General features: G+C 28.6%; 5 protein-coding genes across 16 annotated transcripts in view; 2 read left to right on the forward strand and 3 right to left on the reverse strand.

The window, feature by feature from the left end:
- Positions 1 to 115: 115 nt before the first annotated feature.
- Positions 116 to 1676, reverse strand: MED21 (mediator complex subunit 21). Of its 3 annotated transcripts, none has more exons than XM_089170897.1 (4): positions 1531 to 1676; positions 929 to 1073; positions 750 to 861; positions 116 to 657 (listed from the first exon to the last, which is right to left on the reverse strand). In XM_089170897.1, exons 2-4 carry the CDS (start codon positions 968 to 970, stop codon positions 272 to 274), a joined length of 540 nt encoding a protein of 179 aa, XP_089027023.1. In that variant the 5' UTR covers positions 971 to 1073; positions 1531 to 1676; the 3' UTR covers positions 116 to 271. The 3 variants fall into 3 exon arrangements, with proteins under 3 accessions (XP_089027023.1, XP_015191262.1, XP_089027022.1); XM_015335776.2 differs by having other exon boundaries at positions 1434 to 1632; XM_089170896.1 differs by having other exon boundaries at positions 929 to 1632.
- Positions 1677 to 1784: 108 nt separating this feature from the next.
- Positions 1785 to 3561, forward strand: LOC107074383 (Heparan sulfate 2-O-sulfotransferase). The gene is made up of 7 exons (XM_015335767.2): positions 1785 to 2069; positions 2184 to 2419; positions 2519 to 2604; positions 2711 to 2849; positions 2923 to 3020; positions 3083 to 3240; positions 3325 to 3561. The coding sequence occupies exons 1-7, from the start codon at positions 1958 to 1960 to the stop codon at positions 3534 to 3536; spliced, it is 1041 nt and encodes a 346-aa protein (XP_015191253.1). The 5' UTR covers positions 1785 to 1957; the 3' UTR covers positions 3537 to 3561.
- Ntmt (N-terminal methyltransferase) lies at positions 3544 to 5264 on the reverse strand. The gene is made up of 4 exons (XM_015335775.2): positions 4695 to 5264; positions 4410 to 4593; positions 4216 to 4324; positions 3544 to 4139 (listed from the first exon to the last, which is right to left on the reverse strand). Exons 1-4 carry the CDS (start codon positions 4857 to 4859, stop codon positions 3917 to 3919), a joined length of 681 nt encoding a protein of 226 aa, XP_015191261.1. The 5' UTR covers positions 4860 to 5264; the 3' UTR covers positions 3544 to 3916.
- Positions 5265 to 5536: 272 nt separating this feature from the next.
- LOC107074384 (uncharacterized) lies at positions 5537 to 13897 on the forward strand. 10 transcript variants are annotated; one of them, XM_015335772.2, is made up of 9 exons: positions 5548 to 5696; positions 5814 to 5919; positions 6010 to 6158; positions 6251 to 6380; positions 6550 to 6646; positions 7113 to 7220; positions 7373 to 7413; positions 7948 to 8101; positions 8204 to 13897. In XM_015335772.2, exons 2-9 carry the CDS (start codon positions 5903 to 5905, stop codon positions 8387 to 8389), a joined length of 882 nt encoding a protein of 293 aa, XP_015191258.1. In that variant the 5' UTR covers positions 5548 to 5696; positions 5814 to 5902; the 3' UTR covers positions 8390 to 13897. The 10 variants fall into 10 exon arrangements, with proteins under 10 accessions (XP_015191259.1, XP_015191260.1, XP_089027019.1 ...); XM_015335769.2 differs by having other exon boundaries at positions 5549 to 5696; positions 6520 to 6646; XM_015335771.2 differs by having other exon boundaries at positions 5549 to 5696; positions 5814 to 5910; positions 6520 to 6646.
- The window catches only part of LOC107074382 (uncharacterized), a 60895-nt gene continuing 54993 nt past the window's right edge, over positions 10679 to 16580 (reverse strand). Inside the window, 1 exon segment of the mRNA XM_089170884.1 lies at positions 10679 to 15324. Within this exon segment, the coding sequence (XP_089027010.1) occupies positions 14999 to 15324 (326 nt within the window). The 3' untranslated portion in view covers positions 10679 to 14998.

Here is a 16580-nt window from a genome sequence, read left to right on the forward strand (position 1 = left end):
AAATGCAACTTCAGATCTAATATTTAAATTACTGAACAACTTAAAAATATGACAAAATTATTTGGTATTAATATATCATTGAAGAAATACAAAAATTATATTAAAAACATATATATTCATATGCATATTTATATTTATATTTATATTGTAAGAATAATTTATATAATTGAAATATGCATATTAAATTAATATAATTACACCATTACGAATTAAATTAAATTGATAATAAATAAAATGCTGATCGAAAATTTACATAAAATTAATTATTTTATTATTGATTCATTGAACTTGGTGATGAACTTGAGAGTTGGTGCACATTATTGGAAGGCACTGAGTTCGTAGAACTTAAATTTTCTTGCTTAAAAGTCATTGCAGGGTTTAAATTGATATTAAGTACAGCAGTCGATGCTGGATTCTGCATATCTAGTTGACTTTGAGCAATATCTTGCAAAGCCGCTTGAATTCGTTGAAGTAAGGCTTCTCCTTGTCTTACTACTTCTTCAAGTTGTTTACCAGCTTCTTGATTTTCTTGTTCTAAACGACTTAAACTAGCTACTTGAAGTTCTTGTGATGCCTCTTCACTTGGAAGACTTTCTATTAATGTATCAATATCTTTAGCACATCTTGCTATTAAAGTTGCAAACAGTGAGGCGTAATCTGAAAATATGTAGATATATAGATATAGATAAAATTGATAAATGTGTACAGTATTAAAATGTGTAATTCAAAATACTATCATTTTATTTAACCTTCTTGTGATTGATGAGGTTGTGGAGTACCAATTCTATCAAAGCCAGGAAATTTGCTTGGCGTAGAATATTGTTGCAAGATACCAACACTATTACAAAAGTGTTCTGCTTGCTATAAATATAAATGTCTGAATGTTGATAAAACTATTAATAATTAAAAAATTAAATCCTAACCTTACCTGATTTATTGTATCTTGCAATTGTGTTAAACGATCAGCCATAATGATAAAATGTATAAATAAAGATTCAAAAGCAGTTTAATAAAAATAATAGCTTATCCAATTGTAACATTTTTCATTCACTCACGATACAAGTCTACATACACTAAGAAACAATAATATTGAATTTGTGTCAATTATTTTATTAAAATATATTCATACGATTTTTATCATTAAATATACGTTGTATTATTCGTTAAATACGTCTGTTTAATTTCCTTTATAGTGAATCAAAATAATTTTTCATACAGTATATTAAATTGTTATCAATTATGTTTACATAAACCATGCATCGTCATTAATACTAGCATGTTTTATAAGTAAATGAATGGAAAGTTTATTTACTAATATTATTATTTTATAGCAATATAATAAAAAATGGTCTGAAAAAATGATGTATTACAAGAATTTGGATAAAATTGCACTTAATATAATATTCTTTACTACTGTATATACTACTACTAACAACTTTAGCACAGCTGAGCTCAACTAATACACTTTTTATTGCGTTGAACTTGTCTCTAAGATCCCGTTACTAATGGTAAATAATTAATTATTATTACCAATTTTATTAAATTTATTTTACAATAAAAAAATGTATATATTTATCTGTATATAGTAAACAGCATGGAAAATAAAACTAACATATATCAATTATACTAATTTCGATTATATCGATGCAGCTATCGATAACACTAGATGTAAATTTGAATATCGATATAGATCTTTTTGAAAAATATCGAATTATTGTTTCGATGTATCGGAAATAATGCATAAACTCGTGATGTACATACACAATTTAGTACATACGTATTACCTTATAATGTGAAACGTGTGAGTTAGGTTTTTGTTAATATAAACCTTGTGAAAAATTTCTTTCCAATTATTTGAAATCATTTAGAATTTAATTAAAAAATTGATTTTGTAAAGTATTTTGTCGTCTTAACCTTATATTTTAGAATGTGTATAATGTTATAAAACGAGGGAAAAATGATACTAAGAAATCTTACGCCCCAATGGATTCTGATGTTAATATTAACGGTTATAATTCTTTATTTGAAATTGAGAATAAATTTTTTGGAAGAAAATTACCAATCACTACGTATGCGCTATATTTTTGTCCTAACTAATATAAATCACTAACAAGTGTATTTTGTTAATATTTAATTTTGTTAAAGGTGATGGAATAACATAGAGTATCCATTCGTACTTCCAGACGATGCCGTTGAACAAGTTCAAAATGAAATTAAAGATAATAAAGTGAAATCTGATGTACGACTGTATAAACCAACTAGTAATTATGAGGAAGTTGTTATTATATATAACAGAGTACCAAAGACAGCCTCTACGAGTTTTGTGGGTTTGGTTTATGATTTATGCAAACAAAACAAGTATCATGTTTTACATATTAATGTTACTAATAACATGCATACGCTTACACTTTTCAATCAGGTATTCAACATTAAAATAATTATTTAATTTCTTTCTTTCTTTCTTTCTATTGTACTTTTTGTATATAATATTATTTGTTAATTTTTATTTCAATCCTAGCTTCAATTTGTAAATAACATATCAAGGTGGAATACAATAAAGCCAGCATTTTATCATGGTCATATGGCGTTTTTAAATTTTGAAAAGTAAGTTATATGTTATATCTAAACAAATATATATATATAAATGGTAAGGGGGTTTATATTTTAATAAGTTTAATTAACAGAGAAAGTTTTATTTTATTTTTTTCAGATTTGGCGTAAAACAAACTCCTTTTTACATAAATATATTACGCAAACCTTTAGACAGATTCGTATCTTATTATTATTTTTTAAGATATGGTGATAATTTTAGGCCTCATCTAATAAGAAAAAAACATGGCGATACTAAAGTTAGTTAATAAATCATTTTTATATTTATATTGTGTAATATGATTAGTAAATAATCAAATATTATTGTTGAAGACGTTCGATGAATGTGTCAATATTGGTCAACCTGACTGCGATCCTAATAATATGTGGCTTCAAATTCCTTTTTTATGTGGTCACGATCCAGCTTGTTGGTAAGATTCTAATATGAAAATATATATGTGAATGTTTATTTCATATTTTTATTTAACAATAGGGAAGTTGGAAATAAATGGGCATTAGAAGAAGCTAAAAGAAATTTACAAAGGCACTATCTTTTAGTAGGTGTTACCGAAGAATTAGCAGAATTTGTACAAATTTTACAAATTATATTACCAAAATTCTTTAAAGGAGCATACGAATCATTTTTACACAGTAAGACAATGATAAATGTTTATGATTTAAATTTATATATTGATATTTTATCGTTAAACGTATAAAATATGATAATATTTTCAGATAACAGATCGCATTTACGACAAACTACACAAAAAATTGATCCGTTACCGGAAACAATTGAAAAAATTCAAAAAACGGTTGTTTGGAAAATGGAAAATGAATTATACAATTTTGCTTTGACTCATTTTCATGCTGTTAAAAAGCGTCTTATAGGTGCTTCTCCTCAAGATAGTAATCAACGATTTATGTATGAAAAAATACGACCTAAATAAAAAAACATTTTTTATATTAAAAAAATATCTTGTTTATTGCACACATTGAGTCTTAAGATAATTTCATAATAACTTGCACATAGCACAAAATGAAGTCTACATTAGTTTTTTTTTTGTTTTCTTTTTTTTTTTTTGTTACAGCATCATCGAACACAAGTGTTAAATTTGTTAAGAATGTAAAATTTCATTTGTCGTCACATCAAAAATAGAAAATTCTAATACTCACTTTTAATCTGATTAATTATTTTATTTCATTTTGATTTATTTCAATTAAGAAGTTATTTATATTAGAAAAATGTACATAAAGAGGATAAGAAAGTAATATAAATAAAATTATTTTATATCTATTGCTCTATTATTAATTATTTTGTTTGCGCTGATTAATTTTTTGGTTTAAGAGCAAACATATAAACTGGATATAAACCAGGAGGCATATGATTTTGCAATTTTCTTTTTATACAAATCAAACCAGCTTTGTTAAATATACCTACTAAATCTTTATATGGTCTTGTTATAGAAGAATCTGTAGTATCGAACTCCAAAACATCAGATTTAGTTACATTGTCTTTTACGACTAATACACCTTCTTTTTTCAAACCTGACCTGCAGACAAATATCGTCATTTTATAATATATAAAAATAATATTAATATTTATTTCTCAAATATATTTAAACTTACACGCAATTTTTAAGAAATCCTATTAAATCTTCATCATTAATATAACCTAGAACCCATTGGCACCAAATAACATCATACTTCTGTGGCGTTGGATGAAAGTTCTGTAAAGCTTTTAAATTATTTATATAAAAAAAATATACTTAATGAATGAATTAAAATGTTGTTTTTGTATACATTAATCATTTAAATATTACCACTACAATGGAAGCCTATTCTTGATATATTGCTTTCTAAATACGTTTTGGCAGATTCAATAAATTTAGGATTCTGTTCTAATAAGTCAACATTTTCAAAATATTTTAATAATAAGTTTTTCGTTACACGACCAATACCAGCACCGCAGTCTAATGCATGTTGCTTTGATGGTGGATTTATTAACTGAAATCATTAATAAGCATTTAACATAAAGTATTGTTTTATATTTTCTTGAAAATTGTAATATGTAAAAAGAATCATTATGGTCATTCTATAAATTGTACCTTAAATAATGAAGATAGAAATCTTGATGAACCATCAATTTCCTTTCCTGATAAAAATCCAAAACCACCTAGCATTCCATCAACAGTAGGAGGAATGCGATCCCAATAATTTTCAGAAGCTTTATAACACTTACTGTCAAGTTCAATTTCACCTTTTACTTCCATATTAAAATTTTTAAATGTTTTTTTAAATATTAAATTAGTTAAATAAACGTATAATTAACAATAAATAAGATTGCTCTATTGCTCAGTCACTGCTTTACTATAAATGTTTGAATAATTTAGTAATTAATCACATGTTTGTTACTAATTTTACAAACACGTGTTTTCATTTAACAACATTGAATTGCATTCAGGATTATATCATAACCTTACATTTTGCATGTTAAACCTATATGTAAACATTTAATTTAAAATAGTCACTTTAAATATTTAAATTTATATAAGAAAACAATGAAATAAATGTATAATCATTTTTTTTTTTGTAAAAATAAACACATGTATTATTATTTCATATTTTTTCGAAATAGGATTAAACAACCAATAAAAGTCAAGAATTTTTGTTGCATCAGGGTTGCATATAGGTTCAAATTATTCTAGTAACTTGTCGTTAGTTACTAGTGTCTTGAATTTGTATTGGCTGAAATGTAATTGTTTAAAATGTCCAATTTTTTGTCAGTTTACGCGTATTGTTAATATTTGATTAATTTCGTTGAAATTAATAGAATATTATTATTTTGATAAGCGTTGAAAGATGATCTGTTTTTAGTATTTTATAAAATATGAATTGATATTAATAGTCGAGAAAAATATACATGAAAACTGTACTTAAGGTTAAGTGTAACGACGATCAATACGCTTATCTATCTTTGTACTGTATAATCGTTGCGGACCATACGTGTTTATGGGTTTCTTGGTGGTTGACAGCTGTCAATTGTGCATAGGTTGGTAGTGAGTCACAGCATTGGCATTGGATTTGACGAAGATAACACAGTGCGACAGGTGATTAAATAGAAAGTAATTGTCGTGATTAGATATAAATTAATTTATCTGCATTTGCACGCTCATTCATACACACTCGTAGTTAAAAGCAGTTTATACCTTATGAATTTCCTTTAGATAATCTAAGCAACCACTTGCTTTTTGGCATCCAACTTTTTTGCTGATCAGCAGCAAGTATAGCACAACATCACCTACCCTTTGTACAGATGTCCAGGTATTTTTTGTAAGACCCCTTTTTTTATCTTGTTTGCATATTCGTTGCAACATTAATTAATAATACAAAACAGAAATCATTAGTGATTTTGAATTTCAGCGACGTCACAGGGATGGCATCAAGCTCAGTTAGTCAGGAGGATTTCGATAATGATTTTGAATTAACATCAAGAAGATCTAGAATCCGAACTGCTAGAGCTCGAGTTGGACCACCTAGAACAGGAGATACAGCTACTATAACTTTTCAAAGTTTGTCATTTTCATTCTGTTGTATTTACATTTATTATTTTTTATTATCTCTTTATTCAAATTCTAAATGCTTTTTTTTTTCTTATTTCAAGAAAGTGCACCAGATTCGGAAGAATCACAAGGTATATGCGATTCCAGTTCAAATAATGTACTTCCACCAGAACACGATAGTCAACAAAATAAGCCCATTATGAGGAAACAGGACAAGCGTGTGACTGGCCGGTGAGTATTATGAATATAATTGCTTTCACAATCTATTCAAGGTAGTCAAAGTCGTTCTTGTTTGAGCATCCACTGCTAGCCAATAGATCAATAGTAGAATTTCATATATTTTGCTAACACTTTCTGGATCTGGTTCTAGTGTCTTTAGTGTCGTATCCTGTTTGCATAGGCCAACGCATATAAACAAGGGAAAGCAGCAACGTGATCGGCGGAAACTCAGAGAAAAAAGACGAAGTACTGGAGTTGTGCATTTACCATCGACAGAGGTTTGTCACTCTTTGAAACTTGGTTTGTCGTGCCTTGGCCCTGACGTCTGCATACACATCCTCAATCTCTCTCATACTTTTTAATATTAATTTATTGAATGTGTATACCATCTGTTTTTAGTTGTTCCAAATTTAATTTCTAATTATGTTTGGCATGTTTGCATTGATTATTTGGAAAAGTTTTCATGCAGTGCACACACACATTACAGGATTCAATATTTGTTCATTATATATTTTACAGCTATTCATTTTATATTAATGTATCTTTATGGTAACATATTTTTTTGAAGCATCAGAAATCGCTTAAATATCGAATCAAAATGAATATTAATCTTAATAGCTAGATTTGCACATATTAGTGCAACTCCCATTTCCGTTGCAAGTAGTGTTTTTCTAGTTGAAATTTCCTTCTTTTTTTTTTTTTTTTTTGCTTTAGTATAATCCTTTTAGTTATTTGCTTCTGCAGAGTACAGGAGGAAGTACAGGAGAAGATGAAGAAGAACTCAGTGGTACTTGTCTTGAAACAAAAAATAATACACATCATAATGAGTTCCTTGATCATGAACTCATTGAAGTGAGTATCTAATATCGAATTTCAGTTAACAATTAATATAATATTCTCGTTAATAATATAACTGTAATTTAATCTAATAGTATTAGTACATAAATATATTATATTTCTTATGACGTTTGTTTGTTTATACCCTAATTATGTATGTGTTACAGGAACGGACTGTTAAAATGTATACGCAAAGGCGAAATAAAAGGTATGTTTTATTTTGTGCGTGTGATTATAGAGTAGCATTCTGCCTAATTCAAGTAGTTATTTGTAATCAATTGCTACTGCTTTTTAGGCATTACCGTACTTCATACAGGTCATGTTTAATTGAACACGGTTGGTAAGTGCACTACTGTACATCAAAACGTACAATTAGGCATAACCTGTATGAATTGCGGTAATGCTAGTAGATTTTCATAATAACGCAATTCCATATTTGAGTATCAACAAATGAGTAAGATAGAAAGTTTATATTGGGTATTGAATACATACAAAAAATGTATCAGTACTGTGGACCATACAAATATCTTAGACTATAATATTTAATAATTGTCATAAATGATAATTATATGCGAAATATATTTACGAATATAATATGTGTATATAGATACACATATACATATACATATATATATTCGTATTCAGAAAGGGTCGTGCCTAATATATTGTTTTTAGTCATCATCAAATCATTGTGTTTTTAAATACTGCATATGCATTTAATGAAATAATATTTTTGTTTTAGTCATTCAGATTTAGAAGCAGACGATGAAGAATTTGACTCTTTAAACCAGTCAGACAGTGTCAACCAATCTGACCACACAAATCACGAGCCACAAACTTCATTAAATATAACAAATAGACGATTACCCACACCTACGGGAGATAATCCACACGAAGTAAGTAATCTTGAGTTTTTATCAAGATAATCAAGTGATAAGATTTTTATAAGGATATATTTATATTTTTATATCATATATATATATATAAAAAATTTATAGCTAATTGAACGTGCTCAAGAAGAGAACAGAAGGCTTTTATCACTGTTGGAAGACCGTGATCATAAAATAATGGCACTAGAGGCTCGTATTTTACAGCAACAACACGAAATGGCAATAGAACGAGAACGTCTTCGTGAAGAAAATGCAGCACTGATTCGGGCGATGGCAGCTTTAGCAAGCAACTAATTTTTGTTGTTGTCTGCATGTTAAATCCCATTCATTATCTCGACCTTTCGAATTATTCTAGAATTTACGCATAATTAATAAACTAAATATAATTCTCTCTAGTTTATAAAGTAATTAAAAAGAAAAAAAAAACAAAAAAAATAACACAAAAAAACAAACAAAAACATGAAAGAAAGAGTGACTTAATGATGTTAACTCTTTACAGAAGAGTGTACTTTGAAATATAATTACGAATTCTGTATATCGTCAGGGTAAGCCATGAAACTAAAGAAGTAGAAATCAGGATATATTGTACATTTTTTTTTTGGCAGGAAACAAAAAAGAAAAAAGTTACAGTTTGTTAGTTTCTCTTGTCATAGACATTCTCTTCTATCTTGCTTATAATATGGCATATATTATAAATTCTAACGTAGACGTAAAGTCTTGTGCACTTTTAATACTGTTTATATATATATATATATTTATATATATACAGTCTATTTGATAGATTATAAGAGACGAATATATATATGTTTCTTTCCTCATTTTGTTTAATTACATATATAGTTCCTTTATGTAGCAAATGTTTCATCCTTCGTTCTTAGTTATAGCTTTAAAAAAAGAATTTAAACGATGAACGCGCGGGTTCTGGCAAAAGGAACTACTATTCTCTTATGTAAAAGAATGAGAGACTTTATGAAAGGTGCTGCAATTTTCGTTTAATGTTATATACTATTTTCTCTTTAAAAGAGTATGTGAAATTAATAATGATTCACATATTTTATGCGACTAAGAAACGTTGGTAAGTATTATGACGTAACGTTAATTGTAATGCACCATATGAAATCTTTTATACTATAAAAGATACCGGTTACGATCTATTTAGATGTTTATGTAAGTTTTCTACCTACGCGAATGAACGTGATTCAGAATATTTATGGGTCGGTCGTTAAACTTTTCAATAAAAATTATTAACTCTTCGGTTAAGCGTGTAATTATGATTTAATAAACAAAAAGATAACAAAAAAAATTATTAAAGCAAGTTGTTCACACAAACACAACTTTTCTTTATTAATTAAACAAAATTAAAGAATGATGGAACGCTTGACCGCTTGTGATAAAGAAAATGCTATATGATATATATATATATCAAAAGCACTTTTCAAAATGTCAGTTTAAAAATTTATGCGGAACGATCATCGAATGTATGTATATATATATATAAAAAAAGAACAGCACATAACTGACAATTTTATGTCGGCTACAAAGCATTTAAATATATTGTATTAGGTATCGGAAAGAGGATTAAAGAAATCGTATTTGTTTATATTAAATTACCTGAAAACAATTTCGCGATGTATATAAAATACAGCTATATATATATATTATATATACATATATTAATTTTGTTTTTAATTCAATATATATATTGAATATATGTGTATCGAATTAAAAAGAATATATAATAAATTAATTGACATAAATTTGAGTTAATATACGTTCTAGTTATTAATCTTGTTATTTAGTTGAAATTTTGTCTTAAGCATAATTGTAAAGCAGGAGACTGAAAATGCCAGTAATTTTTATATGATAAGGACAGAGACAATGAATTAAAAAGAAGGTGTGAAAATATGCGTCGATTCTATTGTATAATTTAATTATATATGCACAATAATATTGTTTTATTTGAGACGCTTCGTGAGCTAGTGTTACGAATTATTACTAGCTAAAAAATATTTAAGCAAAGACAACAACAAAAATAATTGTCTAATTCTTTTTAAATATAATCTTTACGTGTAGATATCATCAATGTAAAGAAAGAAGATTGTACTAAAAACGCTTTGTTATATAATGATGAGTATCTCTTTCTAAAATACTGATCTTTAAATTGAATATGATTGTTTTTTTTCTTCCACTTTTTTGTTATATACGCTTCGTTTATATAAAAAAAGATTAGTACATCCTACTATATATATATATATATATTTACTTGTTTCTTTCTCTATAGAATCGCACTAGGCAGTCTTAGTACTTAAGAACTAAAAAAACAAAAAAATTGATTATAAGGCGTGTAGTGCTGCATGGATGGGAAATGATTTTACAAATAAAATTCAATCGAACAAATCATTCGAATAATGCGACCGAACGAATAAAAAGCAAGATTCGTTATGAATTATTACCATATCCCAAACCTTTTTAATAATCTTCATGAAAATTGGTAATGTGTTGTTGTATGTAAGGCAGGTATAAGTCACGAAAGGATACTGTTTTATTTTTTTTTTTATCATTATTTATATATATATAAATATATATATATATATATATATATATATATATATATAAGGATAGTTCAGATAAATATGAACTTTCAATTTGCATTTTTATTCATAAAATAACTAAATAAATTTTGATATGATACAATACTTGCACGCATTTTTTTTACGCATAAATTACATACTAAGCTGTTTATGGTTTGTATTATTATTTTTTTTTTTTTTTTTAACTATCAATCACTACGTATAGCTGTACATTATAAAGTCGTTGGGATCCGATTTATAAGGATTTCCTTATATCAACCATCACGGTGCATACCCTTCCTTAAAGTGTGCGTGCCGCGGATAGTATATATAATATATATATATATAATCTACATTAATGACGTATAGTGCAAGCAAATTTTAACATGTGCATTAAGATGCAGAAAGATACTAGCAATAAAAAGATATATCAACGTACAATAAATATATATTTCATTAGATGGTTCAAAAGAACATGAACGATCATTAATGCGTTATTTAACATTAACGTCCATTCCTCTTGTATTTTTTATCGCATGCCGATATACAAGTTTATTGTTAATATTTTCCCACTATATTCGATAAACCCTACATACATACATCCTCGTGATGCAACAGGTACTATTTTTTTTTTTCCTTCTATCAACACATCTGTCGACATATCTTTAATGTCTTTCTTTCATTTTTATCAATTTACCCTTTTTTTTTTTTGTATACTTACACTCATTTTTAAAACTGTTTTTCGATATATCTAATCCACGTGTGTTATGCGTGGTTCATGTATATTTACATAGTTTTATATTATTAAGAAAAAAAAAGGGATATTAATATTATTAATAATAATAATAATAATAATAATAATAATAATATAGTAATAATAGTAATAGAAATAATAATAATAATAAAAGATGACGACGACGACTTAGAGACATATATAAATACGTACGAATCACTAATTTTGTGCTCCTCTTCACTTAATCTTATTGTTAGACATAGTTATTTGTGTTTACTATGAAAAAGGCGACGTTATCCTTGATATGTACCGTTGCGAATATTTAGAGACGAAATCGGAGGAACTCTTCCACTTTCAATTTTATTGTCTGCGATAGAGTCATCGTTAATAGCAACGAGGCTCGATAAGAGATGATATATATATATATCATCCTGTACAACTGCTTAATCTTATATTTAAGCGCGAGATTGTTTTAATAAATAGTATTCCTAAGAAAAAAAAAGGAATCCCATTTCAATTAGATTCTTTTTCTAATTCCGATGATCGAAGTTGGAGGAACTTATTTGCGTATTATAAATTTCGATGATTTCATTTCATCTCTTAAGATAATAATAATAATAATAATAATAATAATAATAATAATAATAATAATATAATACCATCTACATATACGAAATATGTTAATGCCGTTACGAAAGCATTTATACATATTTGATATTATTATTATTATTATTATTATTATTATTATTATTATTATTATTATTAATAATTTTTCTTTTTCTTCTTCTCGTGGTTCGAGCGAACAAAGTTAGCTTGTATTTCGTCGTTAAGCCAAACGATCTTTGTTTTCACTTATGAAGATTAAATCCTGACTACCACCACGTATCCGTAATAGATTCGTAATACGTATATTCCAACGTTAATGTATATGTTCATTTCTTTTTCTTTTTTTTTTTTTTTCACCACGATGGTTGTTTTACATCAAACGAGAGAGTGAGAAAATAAAAACATCAAGAATGAAATTTGTATCTGTGATATATTTTTTGTTTTGAATGTCATCGATTTCGATAAGGAACTCACTGATTCTCTCTCTCTCTCTCTCTCTCTCTCTTTCTCTCTCTTACTTTTTTTTTTTTTTTATTTCTATGCTGCTCTTTTAACACGGATATATACCCATATCTATCCCAACAAACGACTAGATCACGATGGTTGAACCACAACCAGATTCTTAAATGCTAAGGAGCTTAAATGTCTAAGCTTTTTCTTTTCTTTTTTTTATCTTTCGGTTATAAACATATTATTTAGCCAATATAAACCACTTCGTTATATCAATTGTGTAGATGTGTGTGTGTGTGTGTATAGACGACGCACTAATACATGTATAGGTACAAATAGGCAAAACGTAAAACTTAAACGCGGCTTTCTTATGATCGTCTCTCAGCTCGTAATGCGAACTTTATTTTCAGAATAATGATTATCTCTTTTTATCTTTAATTTCGCCATTTTGAGGATATTTATTTGGAGACATCAATGCTTGTATTGATCTGTCCAAATATCTTTAGTTCCATCTTTCATCGAAATTCTTCAAGAAATTTCATTTTTCGAGATAATATTCCGTAATTAAATTGTTTTCTCTTTGACTTCGCCATTTTGAGGATTTTTATTTGGAGACATCAATGCTTGTATTGATCTGTCCAAATATCTTTCTTTTCACCTTTCATCGAAATACTTCAAGAAATTTCATTTTTCGAGATAATATTCCGTAAATAAATTGTTTTCTCTTTGACTTCGCCATTTTGAGGATTTTTATTTGGAGACATCAATGCTCGTATTGATCTGTCCAAATATCTTTCTTTTCACCTTTCATCGAAATACTTCAAGAAATTTCATTTTCCGAGATAATATTCCGTAAATAAACTGTTCTCTTTTTTTTTTTTTACGTAACTGGAGATTTTTCCAAGTAGCGTTGTCCTGCAATTGTTTTCTTTTTTTTTTTTTTGTTAAACGCGTGATTAAACAAAACAAAAATGCAAATGAGAGAAAAAAAATAAAAAAAAATAATAATAAAAATAAAAATAAAAAAGAAAATAAAACGAAAGAACAAAGCTAAAAGAAAATAGTAATAATTGTAATATAATAACAATAATAATAATAATAATAATAATAATAATAATAATAATAATAATAATAAAAAGAGATAAATTATTACAATTAGATCAAAATTCTATACATTATGGTAGGACGCATATTTCGCATACCACAATAATACTAAATATCGTCACCGTTGTATGAAAACATTGGATATAATATATATTTATATGAATCGTTTACGAAAACGATATTACCCAAACGAAGTACATTATAAAGTAGTCTTTGTGCATTTTCTCTTATTCTTTTTTTTTTTTTTTTTAACTTATTTTTCGATTTAAAAAATATACATAGACCTTTTTAAATTTGTAATTTAATTGTTGTCAAAAAAAAAAAAAAAAAACAAGAAAATGATCAATGTCTGTAAATCTAATTTGTTTGTCCTTGACCAAAAAGAGTGGCAAACTTTTATATATGACATTACACGCATCAAGTTTATCACGGAAAACACTCCTCATGTATATATAATAAGTACTTACAGGTTTTATTTTGAGAGAGATGAAAGAGTACATTATAAATAGTATATAAAATAGAAAATAAAATAAAATAAAATAAGATAAAATAAAAGAAAATAAAAGAAAAGAAGAGAAAATACGATTTAATTTGTCTTTCTCTCTTCCTCCCTCTCTCTCTCTCTCTCTCTCTCTCTCTCACTGATTATTTTCAATTATAAAGTGTATCATCGTCTGATTGATCCAATTTCATATTTAAAAAATGTTATATAGATATTTGATAATTAAAAAACATACTCTTTCTCTCATATCCGTCGTTTCTTCATTCATCATTTTTTATTTCCATAATTCGGCATTCGTTAGATCAGAGATATGATATATTAAACATATTCTTTGATCTCTCGCTATATTTTTAGTTTTGTCTGTTACTTTGTAACGCTCATACATTCAATAAGTTAGTTGTTAGATAAGTAAATTGTCTGTAAATCGGCCTTTCCCCATATTCCGAGGGGGAAAGTGAGCGATCATCAAGGCACGGTAATAAGGTAATCGAGTTCTCCCAGTAAAAAAATAACAGGAAGAACAATGAATTCGCACGTTTAGGATATGTACCGTTTTTTTTTTTTTTTTACGCATGGTGTCCTTATTAACTGTTAGACACAATTTCTTTGTCGTTTCTAATCGATGGAACGAGCATCGTCGTTGTTCCTGCTTCCAAGGAATACGGATAATAATAATAGTAATAATAATAATAATAATAATAATAATAATAATAAAAATAGTAGTAGTAGTAGTAGTAGTAGTAATAGAAGTAATAGTAATAATAGTAGTAGTAGTAGTACTTGTAGTAGCAGTTTATAATAATATATAACAACAAAAACAACGAGCTCGCGTGCCATCCATTTTTTTTTCTTTTGCGAGGTGTTGCGTGTATGTATTATTATCCGTGTATGGTATTATGGTATGTTTGTGTGAGCGCAAACACGCGCCTTGCGTTCTCTCAAACGCTGCAACCGGAAGTGACTTCCTCGCTACTGCTTTGCTGATGACTCCAACGACACTGATGGCAACTCTTGGGTTCCTCCGTTTGTTGTGTTCCAGTGACAACACCACCGGACGCTCTTAGGCCCTGTTCTAATTCTAGAAGCTGCCCCATAAAGTTTAAATTTGGACTGATAATCGGTCGTGCGTTTTTCACCAATTTGTAAGCTTCTACCATTGACAAGCCTTTATGTCTCATAATGTATGCGATTGCAATAGTTGCGCTACGCGATACACCAGCCTGACAGTGAACCAATACGCTGCTACCGGCTTTTCGTGCTTCCTCTAAAACAAATCAACAAAATTGCAAATACGTTAATTCATGGAAACAATCCAATTTGTCGGGGGGAAAAAAAGAAATGGGCTTCAAAATGATTATTTGTAATTGGTCGCGAACACTAATTGTAAGATTGCGTTGTAAACAACACATTGAACACGATCAAACGCAAGTTGAACAGGCGATTCCGTTATGCAATATAGAGGGGACGACGCTATCGTATCTTTCTCAGCAATGAGTCACTGCCCGGATCCTTACGACGAGTGGTGCGCGCGTACACAGTGTGTATTCAAATATATATACATACATATACATTTATTATGTATACATTTATATATCGTGCTCGTGGCGCGGGATATACAAACTAACGTGCGTAACCCCGCTATGCGCTTTTTTCAATACAAAAGAAGGAGAGGAGGCAGCAGCCAACGGCCGCCAGCAACAAGCAGCGCACCAGACAAAGTGGTGCCTGTAACTCTCCCTCTTTTTCTTTCTTCCTTTCTTTTTCCCTCACGCATGGTTTCGTTTTTATTATTAAAATGTTACGAGATCAGAAACTCCGAGGATGGTAGTGATTTTTTTTGTTTTTTTTTTTTAGACCCATCACCACTGGGGTGAGTACTTATGATATATAAGTATATCACCCTTACTTTTCCACGTGTAAAATAAATCGATCGATATATCGAAGAGTCGAGCAAAAACACGAAAGGTCGATAATGAAGATTCGTTGGATTTCGAAGGTTCCCAGGTACTCTTTCGAGATGGCCTTCCTCTTCCATTCTTTTATTTTTTTTTTAAACGAAAGGTACGACAAGGGGAAAGACGAATCATCCCACTGGTTTAAAGTTAACACACTACAGTGGTTTGCTGAGATAAGGTCAGTCTTTAATAACGTTTTACTTTTCTAAGTGTGAGAACTCTCCCTTATGCGCATTTGCGAATACGTCAAGTAGCAGCACATCTGCCATGAGTCAGAATGAGCGTTTGAATAGAAAGAGAAAGAGGGTTAACAACAACACAAGAGAAGGGAGAGATAGAACAACGATCAACAGGAAAGGGACAAAAACGTCAGAAGGCAAAAACGCGTTGTCTAATGAAATAGCGGCAAACTATGTGTACCGGGGATACCTGTCGTGCTACTATTACGCACCTAAGTGCTGGATTTCAAGTAATCGAAGCCTCCCTCTCCCTTATTTCCCATATCTGATTATACTTCCACGATTTTGTTACTGAACCTTTGGAAAGGGTGTCAAGTCACCGTAGC

This window comes from Polistes dominula, unplaced genomic scaffold, assembly GCF_049000335.1.
Source record: "Polistes dominula isolate Pdom_NZ unplaced genomic scaffold, Pdom_raw_medaka contig_79, whole genome shotgun sequence".
In the NCBI taxonomy this organism is placed as follows: Eukaryota; Metazoa; Arthropoda; class Insecta; order Hymenoptera; family Vespidae; genus Polistes; species Polistes dominula.

Bases quoted from the DNA above. Each gene is read 5' to 3' on its own strand.
- Ntmt (XM_015335775.2), bottom strand. From the start codon at position 4,859: ATGGAAGTAAAAGGTGAAATTGAACTTGACAGTAAGTGTTATAAAGCT. The intron at 4,594-4,694 runs GTACAATTTATA...TAATGATTTCAG, and splicing joins TTCTATCTTCATTATTTAAG to TTAATAAATCCACCATCAAA. The intron at 4,140-4,215 runs GTAAGTTTAAAT...ATTTGTCTGCAG, and splicing joins GGATTTCTTAAAAATTGCGT to GTCAGGTTTGAAAAAAGAAG.
- LOC107074383 (XM_015335767.2), top strand. From the start codon at position 1,958: ATGATACTAAGAAATCTTACGCCCCAATGGATTCTGATGTTAATATTA. The intron at 2,420-2,518 runs GTATTCAACATT...TTTCAATCCTAG, and splicing joins CGCTTACACTTTTCAATCAG to CTTCAATTTGTAAATAACAT. The intron at 3,021-3,082 runs GTAAGATTCTAA...ATTTAACAATAG, and splicing joins GGTCACGATCCAGCTTGTTG to GGAAGTTGGAAATAAATGGG.
- MED21 (XM_089170897.1), bottom strand. From the start codon at position 970: ATGGCTGATCGTTTAACACAATTGCAAGATACAATAAATCAG. The intron at 862-928 runs GTAAGGTTAGGA...TTATATTTATAG, and splicing joins TGCAAGATACAATAAATCAG to CAAGCAGAACACTTTTGTAA. The intron at 658-749 runs GTTAAATAAAAT...ACATATTTTCAG, and splicing joins ACCTCATCAATCACAAGAAG to ATTACGCCTCACTGTTTGCA.
- LOC107074384 (XM_015335769.2), top strand. The intron at 7,221-7,372 runs GTGAGTATCTAA...TATGTGTTACAG, and splicing joins TTGATCATGAACTCATTGAA to GAACGGACTGTTAAAATGTA. The intron at 7,414-7,947 runs GTATGTTTTATT...TTTTTGTTTTAG, and splicing joins ACGCAAAGGCGAAATAAAAG to TCATTCAGATTTAGAAGCAG.